The 15,386-nt window shown below is 46.5% G+C and overlaps 1 protein-coding gene across 3 annotated transcripts in view; it reads left to right on the forward strand.

Annotated features, from left to right (window-relative positions):
- CCAR1 (cell division cycle and apoptosis regulator 1) overlaps positions 1 to 15,386 on the forward strand; it is a 247,507-nt gene that overhangs the window by 142,555 nt on the left and 89,566 nt on the right. For all 3 annotated transcript variants that reach the window (XM_063961565.1, XM_063961566.1, XM_063961567.1), the window contains exon 18: positions 14,522 to 14,630. In XM_063961565.1, coding sequence (XP_063817635.1) covers positions 14,522 to 14,630 — 109 coding nt within the window. The remainder of the gene's footprint in view (positions 1 to 14,521; positions 14,631 to 15,386) is intronic.

The raw sequence follows: 15,386 nt of genomic DNA on the forward strand, positions 1-15,386 counted from the left end.
TTACATTTAGCTGATACTACAGGTACCACTAAACAGGGTATTATGTGGGGTGTGAAAAAACTACCTATAGTTTTTCCCGAATCAGAAGAACTAAATGATGTATGTGATGAAGCGTGGGTTGCCCCCGATAAAAAGATGCTAATTTCAAAGAAGTTATTAGCTTTATACCCTTTCCCGTCAGAGGTTAGGGCGCGCTGGGAAACACCTCCTAGGGTGGACAAGGCGCTCACACGCTTATCTAAACAAGTGGCGTTACCCTCTCCTGAGACGGCCGCACTTAAAGATCCAGCAGATAGGAGGATGGAAAATATCCAAAAAAGTATATACACACATACAGGTGTTATACTACGACCAGCTATAGCGACAGCCTGGATGTGCAGTGCTGGAGTAGCTTGGTCAGAGTCCCTGATTGAAAATATTGATACCCTGGATAGGGACAATGTTTTACTGTCTTTAGAGCAAATAAAGGATGCATTTCTTTATATGCGTGATGCACAGAGGGATATCTGCACACTGGCATCACGGGTAAGTGCTATGTCCATTTCAGCCAGAAGAAGTTTATGGACGCGACAGTGGTCAGGCGATGCGGACTCAAAACGGCATATGGAAGTTTTGCCGTATAAAGGGGAGGAGTTATTTGGAGTCGGTCTATCAGATTTGGTGGCCACGGCTACAGCCGGGAAATCCACTTTTTTACCTCAAGCTACTCCCCAACAGAAAAAGACACCGACTTTTCAACCGCAGCCCTTTCGTTCCTTTAAAAACAAGAGAGCAAAGGGATATTCATATCTGCCACGAGGCAGAGGAAAGGGGAAGAGACACCAACAGGCAGCTCCTTCCCAGGAACAGAAGCCCTCCCCCGCTTCTACAAAAGCCTCAGCATGACGCTGGGGCTTCTCAAGCGGACTCGGGGGCGGTGGGCGGTCGTCTCAAGAATTTCAGCGCGCAGTGGGCTCACTCGCAGGTAGATCCCTGGATCCTGCAGATAATATCTCAGGGGTACAGGTTAGAACTAGAGACAGATCCGCCTCGCCGTTTCCTGAAGTCTGCTTTACCAACGTCCCCCTCCGAAAGGGAGACGGTTTTGGAAGCCATTCACAAGCTGTACTCTCAGCAGGTGATAGTCAAGGTACCTCCTCTACAACAGGGAAAGGGGTATTATTCCACTCTATTTGTGGTACCGAAGCCGGACGGCTCGGTAAGACCTATTCTAAATCTGAAGTCCTTGAACCTATACATAAAGAAGTTCAAGTTCAAAATGGAGTCACTCAGAGCAGTGATAGCGAACCTGGAAGAAGGGGACTTTATGGTGTCCTTGGACATCAAAGATGCGTACCTCCACGTTCCAATTTACCCCTCACACCAGGGGTACCTCAGGTTCGTTGTACAAAACTGTCACTATCAGTTTCAGACGCTGCCGTTCGGATTGTCCACGGCACCTCGAGTCTTTACAAAGGTAATGGCCGAGATGATGATTCTTCTTCGAAGAAAAGGCGTATTAATTATCCCATACTTGGACGATCTCCTAATAAGGGCAAGGTCCAGAGAACAGCTAGAGAGGGGATTAGCACTGTCTCAAGAAGTGCTAAAACAGCACGGCTGGATTCTGAATATTCCAAAATCCCAGTTAATGCCGACAACTCGTCTGCTGTTCCTGGGGATGATTCTGGACACGGTTCAGAAAAAGGTTTTTCTCCCGGAGGAAAAAGCCAAGGAGTTATCCGAGCTTGTCAGGAACCTCCTAAAACCAGGAAAGGTGTCTGTACATCAATGCACAAGAGTCCTGGGAAAAATGGTGGCTTCTTACGAAGCAATTCCATTCGGCAGATTCCATGCACGAATTTTCCAGAGGGATCGGTTGGACAAATGGTCAGGGTCGCATCTTCAGATGCACCAGCGGATAACCCTGTCTCCAAGGACAAGGGTATCTCTTCTGTGGTGGTTGCAGAGTGCTCATCTATTGGAGGGCCGCAGATTCGGCATACAGGATTGGATCCTGGTGACCACGGACGCCAGCCTGAGAGGCTGGGGAGCAGTCACACAAGGAAGAAACTTCCAGGGAGTGTGGACGAGCCTGGAAACGTCTCTTCACATAAACATTCTGGAACTAAGAGCAATCTACAATGCTCTAAGCCAGGCAGAACCTCTGCTTCAAGGAAAATCGGTGTTGATCCAGTCGGACAACATCACGGCAGTCGCCCATGTAAACAGACAGGGCGGCACAAGAAGCAGGAGTGCAATGGCAGAAGCTGCAAGGATTCTTCGCTGGGCAGAGAATCATGTGATAGCACTGTCAGCAGTGTTCATCCCGGGAGTGGACAACTGGGAAGCAGACTTCCTCAGCAGACACGACCTTCACCCGGGACAGTGGGGACTTCATCCGGAAGTCTTCCACATGCTGGTAACCCGTTGGGAAAGACCAATGGTGGACATGATGGCGTCTCGCCTCAACAAAAAACTGGACAGGTATTGCGCCAGGTCAAGAGATCCGCAGGCGATAGCTGTGGACGCGCTGGTAACGCCTTGGGTGTACCAGTCGGTGTATGTGTTTCCTCCTCTGCCTCTCATACCAAAAGTATTGAGAATTATACGGCAAAGAGGCGTAAGAACGATACTAGTGGTTCCGGATTGGCCAAGAAGGACTTGGTACCCGGAACTTCAAGAGATGATCACGGAAGATCCGTGGCCTCTACCTCTAAGGAGGGACTTGCTTCAGCAGGGTCCCTGTCTGTTTCAAGACTTACCGTGGCTGCGTTTGACGGCATGGCGGTTGAACGCCGGATCCTAAAGGAAAAAGGCATGCCGGAAGAAGTCATTCCTACTTTGATTAAAGCAAGGAAGGAAGTAACCGTGCAACACTATCACCGCATTTGGCGAAGATATGTTGCGTGGTGCGAGGATCGGAGTGCTCCGACGGAGGAATTTCAACTGGGTCGATTCCTACATTTCCTGCAATCAGGATTGTCTATGGGTCTCAAATTGGGATCTATTAAGGTTCAAATTTCGGCCCTGTCAATTTTCTTTCAAAAAGAATTGGCTTCAGTTCCTGAAGTCCAGACCTTTGTTAAGGGAGTGCTGCATATACAGCCTCCTGTGGTGCCTCCAGTGGCACCGTGGGATCTCAATGTGGTTTTGGAATTTCTAAAATCTCATTGGTTTGAACCACTAAATAAGGTGGATTTAAAATATCTCACATGGAAAGTGACCATGTTACTAGCCCTGGCTTCGGCCAGGAGAGTGTCAGAACTGGCAGCTTTATCTTACAAAAGCCCATATCTGATTTTCCATTCGGACAGGGCAGAACTGCGGACTCGTCCGCATTTTCTCCCTAAGGTGGTGTCAGCATTTCATCTGAACCAGCCTATTGTAGTGCCTGCGGCTACAAGTGACTTGGAGGACTCCAAGTTACTGGACGTTGTCAGAGCATTAAAAATATATATTGCAAGGACAGCTGGAGTCAGAAAATCTGACTCGTTGTTTATATTGTATGCACCCAACAAGATGGGTGCTCCTGCGTCTAAGCAGACGATTGCTCGTTGGATCTGTAGCACAATCCAACTTGCACATTCTATGGCAGGCCTGCCACAGCCTAAATCTGTAAAGGCCCACTCCACAAGGAAGGTGGGCTCATCTTGGGCGGCTGCCCGAGGGGTCTCGGCATTACAACTTTGCCGAGCAGCTACGTGGTCAGGGGAGAACACGTTTGTAAAATTTTACAAATTTGATACTCTGGCTAAGGAGGACCTGGAGTTCTCTCATTCGGTGCTGCAGAGTCATCCGCACTCTCCCGCCCGTTTGGGAGCTTTGGTATAATCCCCATGGTCCTTTCAGGAACCCCAGCATCCACTAGGACGATAGAGAAAATAAGAATTTACTTACCGATAATTCTATTTCTCGGAGTCCGTAGTGGATGCTGGGCGCCCATCCCAAGTGCGGATTATCTGCAATAATTGTACATAGTTATTGTTAACTAATTCGGGTTATTGTTTAGGAAGCCATCTTTCGGAGGCTCCTCTGTTATCATACTGTTAACTGGGTTTGATCACAAGTTGTACGGTGTGATTGGTGTGGCTGGTATGAGTCTTACCCGGGATTCAAAATTCCTCCCTTATTGTGTACGCTCGTCCGGGCACAGTACCTAACTGAGGCTTGGAGGAGGGTCATAGGGGGAGGAGCCAGTGCACACCACCTGATCGGAAAGCTTTACTTTTTGTGCCCTGTCTCCTGCGGAGCCGCTATTCCCCATGGTCCTTTCAGGAACCCCAGCATCCACTACGGACTCCGAGAAATAGAATTATCGGTAAGTAAATTCTTATTTTCTCACACATTATATACCGTGCTGACCCTTTGGGCCAACAACTACCAATGTAAACTTTTGTTGGTCGTCCCTTACTTGAGCAACTGGCCCCCATTGTTTGCAGATATTGCTGTCTCAGCGAATTCTTACAAAACAAACCAAGTTCCCAGAGATAAGGCGACGGTGAAAGTTCAACGAGTGCCTTCACTCACTCACGCCCCTATTGGCCAATACGAATTCCAGCAATGTGCCCACCACTGGTCATATCCAATCTCTGGATCTTTTTGTAACCTCTATTTACTGGGGCGTGTGGGAGTATGCTACCCTTCCCAGTAAATATTAGTTGTTGGAGATTTCCTGAGTGAATAGCGAAACTCCCTTAAAATAACAAAAACCTACACAAATCACGTTAAAATGTACAAATAGCGTCTATGATCCCACAGCAAATTTTAGTGGGTATCAAGGTGACCTAACTAATGTACACAGCGTGCGGTCCAGTCGCACTGAGTATAAGTACCTATTACTTATTCGCCGTGCGACCAATGGAATCGGTTGTTTAGGCTGCGAAACCTTCAGCCGGAGCGTTATACTGAACGGGCCTATATGGGTACTACGCCAACCCCCGGGGCTGCGCTTTCTTAACCTTCGCAGTCCTCTTGTCTGCGGATACTAATTGCTCCTTTACCTTATACAATGTTAACGTGAGCAAGCCAATCCCACGCCACCAAGTGTCCACTCACCTGGTGTGTTCTCCGATGGGATCCCGATTTCTGGGTTCACAAAAAGAATACCTTTATTTGCACACTCACTCCTGTTCAATCATATGCACTCTGATTTTTCTGTACAGAAATTACTTTCATTCAGGCAAACAGTTCAATCCCCGGGTTTTGCAATAGAAAAAGGTTCTTTTTAAACTAAACTTTTGGAAACTGAACAAACTTGTGCTATTATCGCGTGGCTACTATACCGCCCACACTAAAACAATGCTATCGTGTGATTTGAGTTTAGTGGGCGTATCCGTACGCACGTTGCGTAATATACGCTACGTGTGTACGCCTTTGCGTCGCGTACGTAATCTCGCACGTTGCCCGAGACACGTATGCACAAAGTCCAGATACGTTCACAGTAACACAAATAACACGCTTCTATAAATGTAAACGATGTTCAACTGTAATCGCTTACCGAACACCACACAGTATCTGTTATGCTGTGTGCCTGCTTTTTATAATACTCCCTTAAAATATTATTCCTTATAATATTAACTGAATAGCACCAAATTTCCTCAGCACGTGTCTATCAATCAATTCTTATGGCAACAAGAGAGTGACTATGCGAAAATGCACAAAATAAAAATACAGGTGTGTGTGCGTGTATTGTGTGCGCAATTGGCGCCAAACAGAGAGAGGGAGAGAGAAAAAAACAGATTTAAAATAATAGCTGTATGTTCTTACCTTCCTCGGATTTCACCAGCATCCCTACAAACCAAGCAAAGCAGACGCAGACGCTTATCCGATCAGCACTACTGTATCCCCAACCACAAACACGGATACAGGGGATACTACCTTTCCGCCCTTTGCTGATCGATAAAGTCTGCGCGTTTTCGCCTGACTGCGGATATGAGGTGGACCGGACGAGTCCCCAATTGATAAAGCTAAATATTTATCCTTTAACACAAGCTATTTACTAATACCGTGAAGCCGTAATGGCCGCTAAAGCTCGTGCACGTGCTACGCACTTTGTACGCTATTTGCGTACAAAGACCTCACACGTGGTACGCAAGTTATGTACACACGCTACGCTGGGTGTACGGAATACACACAGCGAGCGTACACACAGACAATATCCTTTTTAAACCTTAAACACAGAGTATGCTTATACTATAAACCTTAGCATTGAGGTACTGTAATGATATAACACTGATTAACCTTCGTATTTAAGCCAGCTGTTTGAGCGATTGAGATGCTCAGAAACCCTTAGTAATAAATGGTGAAACACACAAACACTTGTTAAGGTTCCAACACCTTACTGGATGATTTTAGTATGTAAAAGGGACAAGAAAACAGTTTACAGCTTATACACTACAGACCTAACATTAATAACTAAACAGAATAACTAAACAGTAAGATACACAATAGCGAACGAACGCAAACACAAATACATAGAATAAGAATGAATGGCTTACATTAAACGGGTAACAAAGTGGCCACAGAGAAACATACCATACGGGGGAACACTCGCTAGCGCAACCGGATCCAGTCCTCCAATTATCCGACAGATAAATGTTGATGAGAGAGAGTACTGGCCGGTCAGGGGACAGTGGCCTTTATATACACAACATACAGTACACTACAATGGGCCCTACAATCTCATTGTTCATTGGACACAGGAATGTCTCTCTGCATTATAACAAAAGGTCATAGGTGGATTTGAACAGGTGGGCTGTGACTATTTCAAACTGCTCAGGTGGGAGGTATCCACAGGATTCCCGCCGCATGGATAATGAACTGCAAATACAGTAAATGTCCATAAACTTCTTATAGACATAACTATACGCAGGAGCGATTAATCTCTTCCTAACCAACACCGGAATGTTTCTAATAAAATACTCTTCCGTTAGATACTAGACACCACCGTTCAGCCTTTGCCTGACCCTTCATATCATGCACAGAGGAATTCCCAAGTCCCCGAACCATTTACACTAAACATACTTGCAGATATTATTAAGGGGAATACTATCTACAAAACACGCTATATGGGTTAACTATGCTATAAACGAGTCGCCAGCTACAGGCTCACAAACTCCGCCGTAAATACCCACATTATGTGCAATATCGCTGGAGCGATATTACGCAACTTGCGGATGTGTGCACGTACGGCGGACTGAGTGCACGCGCAGCGGGCATGTGCATGGGGTTAGTATATGGCAATGTGAAGCATGATATTTTTAGCTTACTTTGACATAGGTTACACTAGTAACCCTTATATGCAGCATTCCACCTGCGGTTTATCATTTCCAGCAGGGGACGCAGTAGCCTGTCAACAGAAACAGGCTGAAAAGCCAGTGGTAAGTAAATCACAAAGACATGAAACAACATCTTCACAGTCTACACGTTTCAGATGAGGATTCGTTGGAGGAAGAAGACTCATTACACTCTGCATACGAAGATGAGGAAGAAGGTCTCAGCTCAGTGGACATATTTGAGTTAACTAATGCAATGAAGGCCTTTCTATCTTTAGTAGAATCAACAGAGCCTGTGTTAAAATCCAAGGCACCTGTATTTAAAAGTCCCAAAACAGTTAAGACTGAGTTATTTGGCAGCTGACGGAAATTATGGAAGAGGCTTGGGCTACACCCAGTAAGAAATTTAGATTTCCTAGGAAATGGAATTCCAATTATCCTCTTCCAGCTGGGAATTGTTTAAAGAAGGAGGTGGCTCCCTAAGTAGAAACACATGTTATTCAATTAGTGCAAAAATCTACATTACCTCTGCCTTCAACATCATTAAATGATGTCACAGATAGGAGAGTGGATGGTTTTCTAAAAAAATATTTTTTCCTGTCAGGGGAAATCATAAGACCAGCCATGGCTTCAGCCTGGATGGCTAAAGCAGTGGCTGCTTTGCTGGATGCATTGGAGGGGGTAATTTCAATGGCATCTAGAGAGCAAAAATCCCATGTTGCACATATCAAACAGGCTGCAATAGTTTTGGAAGAAGCAGCCTTGAATATGGGTACAATTGCCTCTCGGGCATCGGCCTCAGCAGTAGCTGCTCGCAGAGCAGTTTGGCTACGTACATGGAAAGCTGATTCAGAATCCAAGAAGGTTTTACAGTCTTTACCTTTTACTGGAGATATTCTTTTTAGTAAAGAGTTACCAGTATTTCTCTATCATCCATAAGGGATACTGGGGACACAGAATTACGATGGGGTGTAGATGGGGTCCAAAGGAGCTGGTGCACTTTAAATCTCTTCAACAGGGTGTGCTGGCTCCTCCCCTCTATGCCCTCCCTCAAAGTTCAGTTTCGAAAAATGTGCCCTCAGGAGAGGATGCACACTGGAGCTCCTGAGAGAGTTTTTCTTCAGTTTAATTCCTGTTTGTTATTTTCAGGTAAGCTGTTGGGCAATAGCTTACCTGCACCAAGGGACACTGCGTGAGGATGGGCCACACCAGTCTCCTGGAGGTGCTGAGTCGGATCCCGCTGACAGGACCACCGTCTTGAGGGTCAGTGTACTGCAGGCATTGCAAGCACACCCGCAGCATGCTGCACACCCCCAGTACAGAGCCTGAAGGTCGTCGGAGTGGTGAGTGATAACCGGGGGCCCCAGTTCATTGTGTGCCGCGATCACGGGGCGGGCATATGGTCTCCACTTGGGGTGATCCCATAGCACCCCCCTTCCCTGCGCAGACTGGCCAGCGATAGTGTAATGGGGTACATGTACTTTCATTTCTACACTATTTGGGGACTTTCGCCAGTATAAATAGCAGTTGGCCCCCGGTGCCATTGCAGGGGGCATCGCTTCATCAGAGTGGGACCAGTGGCTTCCTGGCTCCATTTCCTGCACTCACAGCGCTGCTGCAGGACTGCCAGCTCCTCCACAGGATACTACAGCCAGACACTAGTACAGGGGTGGGGGGAGAGGCAGCTGTTGGATCCTTGTATTAGGCTCCTCAAGCACTGTACACCAAATTGCCTTATCCTAGCCGTTCAATTGTTAGTATCAGGCTGTGTGCTGGTTCCTCATCTCTGTGTATCTCCACATATACTAGGCTGGGCAGGCTTGCTTGTACCCTGTGTCTCTGTGTATGTGTGTGTATGTAAATGTCCTCTGTCAACATGGTGAGAAAGGTTGTATGTGCCATATGTCACACCCGGTTTTCCCCCTCTTCTGTGGATTCCCTCATGTGTGAACAATGCAGCCAGACCTCACAAACTAGTGGGGCTTCTGGGGGTGAATTGCAAGAGCCTCCTTGGCTCAGTTCAATTAAAACTATGATGACTGACATGTCTAATGAGTTAATTACTGCAAGACCAAAAAGGCAGCAGTTACAACAGTCTATGGCTGCTCTGACAAAGGCCAGGGCAGATAGCAGGCATGTTTCTCCTCTCTCTAATCCTTTACCCCAAAAGAGAGTGTTACCCGATATCCTCTCGGAGTCCGAGGAGGAGGTACCGGAAGTGGCAGAGGGGGAGTAGCTGGAATCAAATGCTGAGTTGGATGATTCCTCTGCTGCACAGGGTGTAGACTCGCTTATTGCAGTAAGAGATGTTTTCAATATTCCATCTGAGTTCACTCACAGGTGGATCCCTGGGCAATAGAAATTGTTTCTCAGGGTTACAAGCTGGAATTCGAAGAGGTGCCTCCTCGCCGGTTTTCCTTGTCGGCCCTACCGGCTTTTCCCCCAGAAAGGGAGATAATATTAAATACAATTCACACATTGTATCTCCAACAGGTGGTGCTTAAGGTTCCCCTCCTTCAACAAGGAAGTGGATATTACTCAACCTTGGCTGTAGTCCCGAAACCGGACGGTTCGGTCAGACCTATTTTAAAATTAAAATCTCTGAACCTATACTTGAAAAGGTTCAAATTCAAGGTGGAATCGCTCAGAGCGATCATCACCAACCTGGAAGGGGGGGATTTTATGGTGTATCTAGACATAAAGGCTGCAAACCTTCATGTTCCCATTTATCCACCCCATCAGGCGTACCTGAGAATTACGGTACAGTATTGTCATTACCAATTTCAGGGTAATTGGCGGAAATGATGGTGCTCCTACGCAAGCAAGGAGTCACAATTATCCCATACTTGGACGATCTCCTAATAAGGGCGAGATCAAAAGAGCAGTTGTTGAACAGCGTGTCACTTTCGCTGAAGGTGTCACAGCAACTCGGCTGGATTCTCAATATCCCGAAGTCACAGTTGGTTCCTATGACTCGTCTGCCCTTCTTGGGTATGATTCTGAATACGGACCAGAAATGGGTTTATCTTCCGATAGAGAAGGCCCAGGAACTAATGTCTGTGGTAAAAAACCTATTAAAACCAAAACAGGTGTCAGTGCATCACTGCACTCGGGTCCTGGGAAAGATGGTGGCATCTTACGGGGCCATTCCCTTCGGCAGGTTCCATGCGAGGACTTTCCAATGGGATCTACGGAACAAGTGGTCCGGATCACATCTACAGATGCATCAGTTAATCACCCTGTCCCCTAGGGCCAGGGTGTCTCTCCTATGGTGGCTGCAGAGTGCTCACCTTCTGCAGGGTCGCAGGTTCGCCATCCAGGACTGGATTCTGGTAGCCACAGACGCGAGCCTCCGAGGTGGGGGAGCAGTCACACAGGGAAGAAACTTCAAAGGTCTTTGGGTCAAGTCAAAAAACTTGTATTCAAATCAACATCCTGGAGCTGAGGGCCATATACAACGCCCTTCGGCAAGCGGAAACATTGCTTCGCGACCTACCGGTTCTGATCCAGTCAGACAACATCACCGCAGTGGCTCATGTAAACCGCCAAGGCGGCACAAAGAGCAGAGTGGAAATGGCAGAAGCCACCAGGATTCTCCGCTGGGCGGAAAATCATGTAAGCGCATTTTCAGCAGTTCATTCCGGGAGTGGACAACTGAGAAGCAGACTTCCTCAGCAAACACGACCTGCATCCAAGAGAGGACTTCTTTAGGCAGCCTTCGCACAGATTGCAAGTCAGTGGGAACTGCCACAGATAGACATGATGGCGTCCCGCCTCAACAAGAAGCTACAGAGGTATTGCACCAGGTCAAGAGACCCTCAGGCAGTAGCTGTAGATGCCCTAGCGACACCGTGGGTGTTCCAGTCGATCTATGTATTTCCCCCTCTTCCTCTCATACCCAAGGTGTTGAGAATGGTAGGAGGGAGAGGAATGAGAACAATCCTCATTGTTCCAGATTGGCCACGAAGGACCTGGTATCTGGATCTGCAGGAAATGCTCACAGAAGATCAGTGGCTTCTTCCTCTAAGACAGGACCGGTTGCAACAGGGGCCATGTCTATTCCAAGACTTACCGCGGCTGCGTTGGACGGCATGGCGGTTGAACGCCGGATCCTAGCGGATAAGGGTATTCCGGATGAGGTCATTCCTACGCTAATAAAGGCTAGGAAGGACATGACATCTAAACATTATCACCGTATATGGCGAAAATATGTTTCTTGGTGTGAGGCCAGGAATGCTCCTACGGAAGAATTCCATCTGGGCCGTTTCCTTCACTTCCTGCAAACTGGAGTGAATTTCGGCCTAAAATTAGGATCTATTAAGGTTCAGATTTCGACCTTAACCATTTTCTTTCAAAAGGAATTGGCCTCTATCCCTGAAGTACAAACTTTTGTTAAGGGAGTACTGCATATTCAGCCTCCTTTTGTACCTCCGGTGACGCCTTGGGACCTTAACGTGGTGTTAAGTTTCATTAAGTCACACTGGTTTGAACCACTTAAAATGGTGGAGTTGAAAAATCTCACTTGGAAGGTGGTCATGTTATTAGCCTTGGCTTCGGCTAGGCGAGTGTCGGAATTAGCGGCTTTATCACATAAAAGCCCCTATCTGGTTTTCCATATGGATAGAGCGGAATTGCGGACCCGTCCTCAATTCCTGCCAAAAGTGTTTTCATCCTTTCATATGAACTATTGTGGTGCCTGTGGCTACGCATGACTTGGAGGATCCAGAGTACCTTGATGTGGTCAGGGCTTTGAAAATTTACATGGCCAGATCGGCTACAGTCAGAAAAACAGAAGCACTGTTTGTCATGTATGCAACCAACAAGATTGGTGCCCCTGCTTCAAAGTAGACTATTGCTCGCTGGATCTGTAACACGATTCAGCAGGCGCATTCTACGGCGGGATTGCCGTTACCTAAATCGGTCAAGGCCCATTCCACTAGGAAGGTGGGCTCTTCTTGGGCGGCTGCCAGAGGGGTCTCAGCGCTACAGCTGTGCCGAGCTACTACTTAGTCGGGTTCAAACTCCTTTGCAAAGTTCTATAAGTTTGATACCCTGGCTGAGGAGGACCTCCTGTTTGCTCAATCGGTGCTGCAGAGTCATCCGCACTCTCCCGCCCGTTTGGGAGCTTTGGTATAATCCCCATGGTCCTTACGGAGTCCCCAGCATCCTCTAGGACGTAAGAGAAAATAAGATTTTAAACCTACCGGTAAATCTTTTTCTCGTAGTCCATGGAGGATGCTGGGCGCCCGTCCCAAGTGCGGACTACTTCTGCAAGACTTGTATATAGTTATTGCTTACATAAGGGTAATGTTATAGTCTCATCGGTCTTGGACTGATGCTATGTCGTTTTCATACTGTTAACTGGATAGTATATCACAAGTTATACGGTGTCATTGGTGTGGCTGGTATGAATCTTGCCCTTGGATTAACAAAAATCCTTTCCTCGTACTGTCCGTCTCCTCTGGGCACAGTTTCTCTAACTGAGGTCTGGAGGAGGGGCATAGAGGGAGGAGCCAGTGCACACCAGATCTAAAGTCTTTCTTAAAGTTCCCATGTCTCCTGCGGAGCCCGTCTATCGCCATGGTCCTTACGGAGTCCCCAGCATCCTCTACGGACTACGAGAAAAAGATTTACCGGTAGGTTTAAAATCTTATTTTTTCCAGGGAATGCTACGCATTCAACCTCCTCTATTCCTCCTACAGTGCCTTGGGACTTAAGTTTAGTTTTAAAGGACCTTCAAGTTGCCCCATTTGAACTACTTAAGAGAGTGGATCTTAAGTGGTTGACAGCTAAAGTTCTCTTTCTACTGGCTATTGCTTCAGCTAGAAGAGTTTTAGTTTTAGGGGCTTTGTTATGTCGTCCTCCAGTTCTGTTGTGTGTTTTTTTTTTTGTTTTTTTTTTTTATCCAGATAGATCGGTTCTCAGAACTAAATCTGGGTATCTTCCTAAGGTGGTGTCTAAATTCCACCGTAACAAAGAAATTGTAATCCCGCCTTTTCAAGGGCCAGACCTTTCTGCGTGAGATGGATTGTTGGACGTAGTCCGTGCCTTAAGGATCTACGTAGATTGTACCAGTGCTATCAGAAAGACAGATTCTCTCTTTGTTCTCTACAGATTTCACAAGAGAGGATGGCCTGCTGATAAGCAGGCACTTGCGAGATGGCTTTGGATGACGATTTCAGAAGCATAGTCTCAAGCTGATTTCCTTGTTCCAGATAATGGGGGTGATTTACACCTGATTGTAGATGTGCTAAATTTAGCACATCTACGATCAACTTCCCTGACCTGCTACTCGTCGCTGCCTGGGTTGCAGTGGCTGCGTGTGACGTCACGCAGCCGCCACAGCCCGCCCCCCCAAAGGTCCAAGCATGCCTGCGCTGCCCCCTAAACGGCGGCCGTACTCCGGCCCGCCCCCTCCCACCCAGAGACCTCCTCTGCCTTTCAATCAGGCAGAGGCGATTGCAGGGCTAAGACAGCCATCTGCTGTATGCCATGCGATGGCGCACTGCAGCGCCGGCACATGCGCACTTCAGACCTGATCGCTGTTGTGCGACCACGAACAGCAGCGATTAGGTCTGAATTAGCCCCAATGTCTCTGCTCACTCTCTACTCGTAAGGTAGGTCCATCATGACGTGGTGCTTCAGCAGAACAGATACGTAAGGCAGCCACATGGTCTTCCATTAACACATTCAATAGACATTATTCCATTGATACCTTTGCCTCTCAAGACGCTGAATTCAGGCGAATGATTCTCCTGTCCAATCAAGAGCGTCCCCACCACTAAATTGCTTTGGGACATCCCAATGTATCCTGTGGATACCCTGTTGACCCTGCAGGAGAAATATATGTTATGGTAAGAACTTACCATTGATAACGGTATTTCTTCTAAGTCCACAAGTATCCCACCCTGAAACACCTGATTTGAGGATCCTTTTACTCCCTAACCTCTTCCCTCTTGCATACCCTTCCGTACATGTGTGTTCTTCTCGCCTGATTAGGGCTCTATATGATGCTCCTGCCTTGAGCTTTGAAAAACAACTGATTTGCCTGAGCCAGGAGGCTGGGATATATGGCCAGGCTCATTGCATGCTGGGAGGACGAAAAGCTTTGACCGTTTGGTGCAAATCCGCTTTCGCTCCATCATATCCTGTGGACTTATCAACGGTAAGTTCTTACCATAACGTATATTTTTATGCTTTTTGAAGCTTTTAACCCCGTATACTCAGAGGTGTTCTAACTCTATCCCTACATGGTGGTCTTATAGAGGGAGGACAAAAAAAGAGATGATTACAGAGATGAAGAAGAAATGGATGATGATAACCCAGAGGATTATGAGCCTATTGGAGCAGAAGAAGATGATGGTGACTATGAAGGTCATTCTGAACAAGACTATTGATACCATTTTATTATAGAACACAGCCTATTTCAATGCCCAGATTTTACATTTCTTATTTAAGGAGAAACCATACAGTTTATGAACTAGCAGCGCTTATTTGCAGTATAATTTAAAAAACAAAAGTGAAAAAAGGTCTCTGGATTCCCTAGCAGAAAAAAAGGGTACAGACTTAAATGGTTGTGCATTTCTGTAGACTCCATTCACCAGATGTACACATCTTGAGGGCTCTCAAAGACATACCGGTAATTGTTAACAGTCTGGCTGTCATGCAGTGTGTAGTCCATAATCCTGTTGAGACAGTCATTGGAAATTAGGGGTCTATTCATGTAGCAGAGAAAAGCCCTGTTTTGCGGAAAACAGAATTGCTACTTATTACCGATGCGATGTATAGTGATGAGAAACAATTCATTTTTCGTGTTTTACATAAATAGACCCCTTAGAAAGCAAAACCTTACGGTTGATAACTAAAGTAATCAAATCATGTTTATATAATAATGTCCCTTTGAGTATAACAAATATATCACCACTTGGAGCATGCGGGTGTCACCTTTTTATATAAGTTTTTTGTGTTTTTTTAATTATATTTTAGGCTCACTTGTTAAAATGGCTTCAGGTGGCTGCACTGCATCCTTGCCTCTGTTTACTTGTAAATTGTCATGATAATCCTTTCACACTTGGCCTAAAGGGGGGTACACACGGAGTTATGTTCAGCTAATTTCTAAACAATCTGGCT

This window comes from Pseudophryne corroboree, chromosome 3 (assembly GCF_028390025.1).
Source record: "Pseudophryne corroboree isolate aPseCor3 chromosome 3, aPseCor3.hap2, whole genome shotgun sequence".
NCBI classification, from domain to species: domain Eukaryota; kingdom Metazoa; phylum Chordata; class Amphibia; order Anura; family Myobatrachidae; genus Pseudophryne; species Pseudophryne corroboree.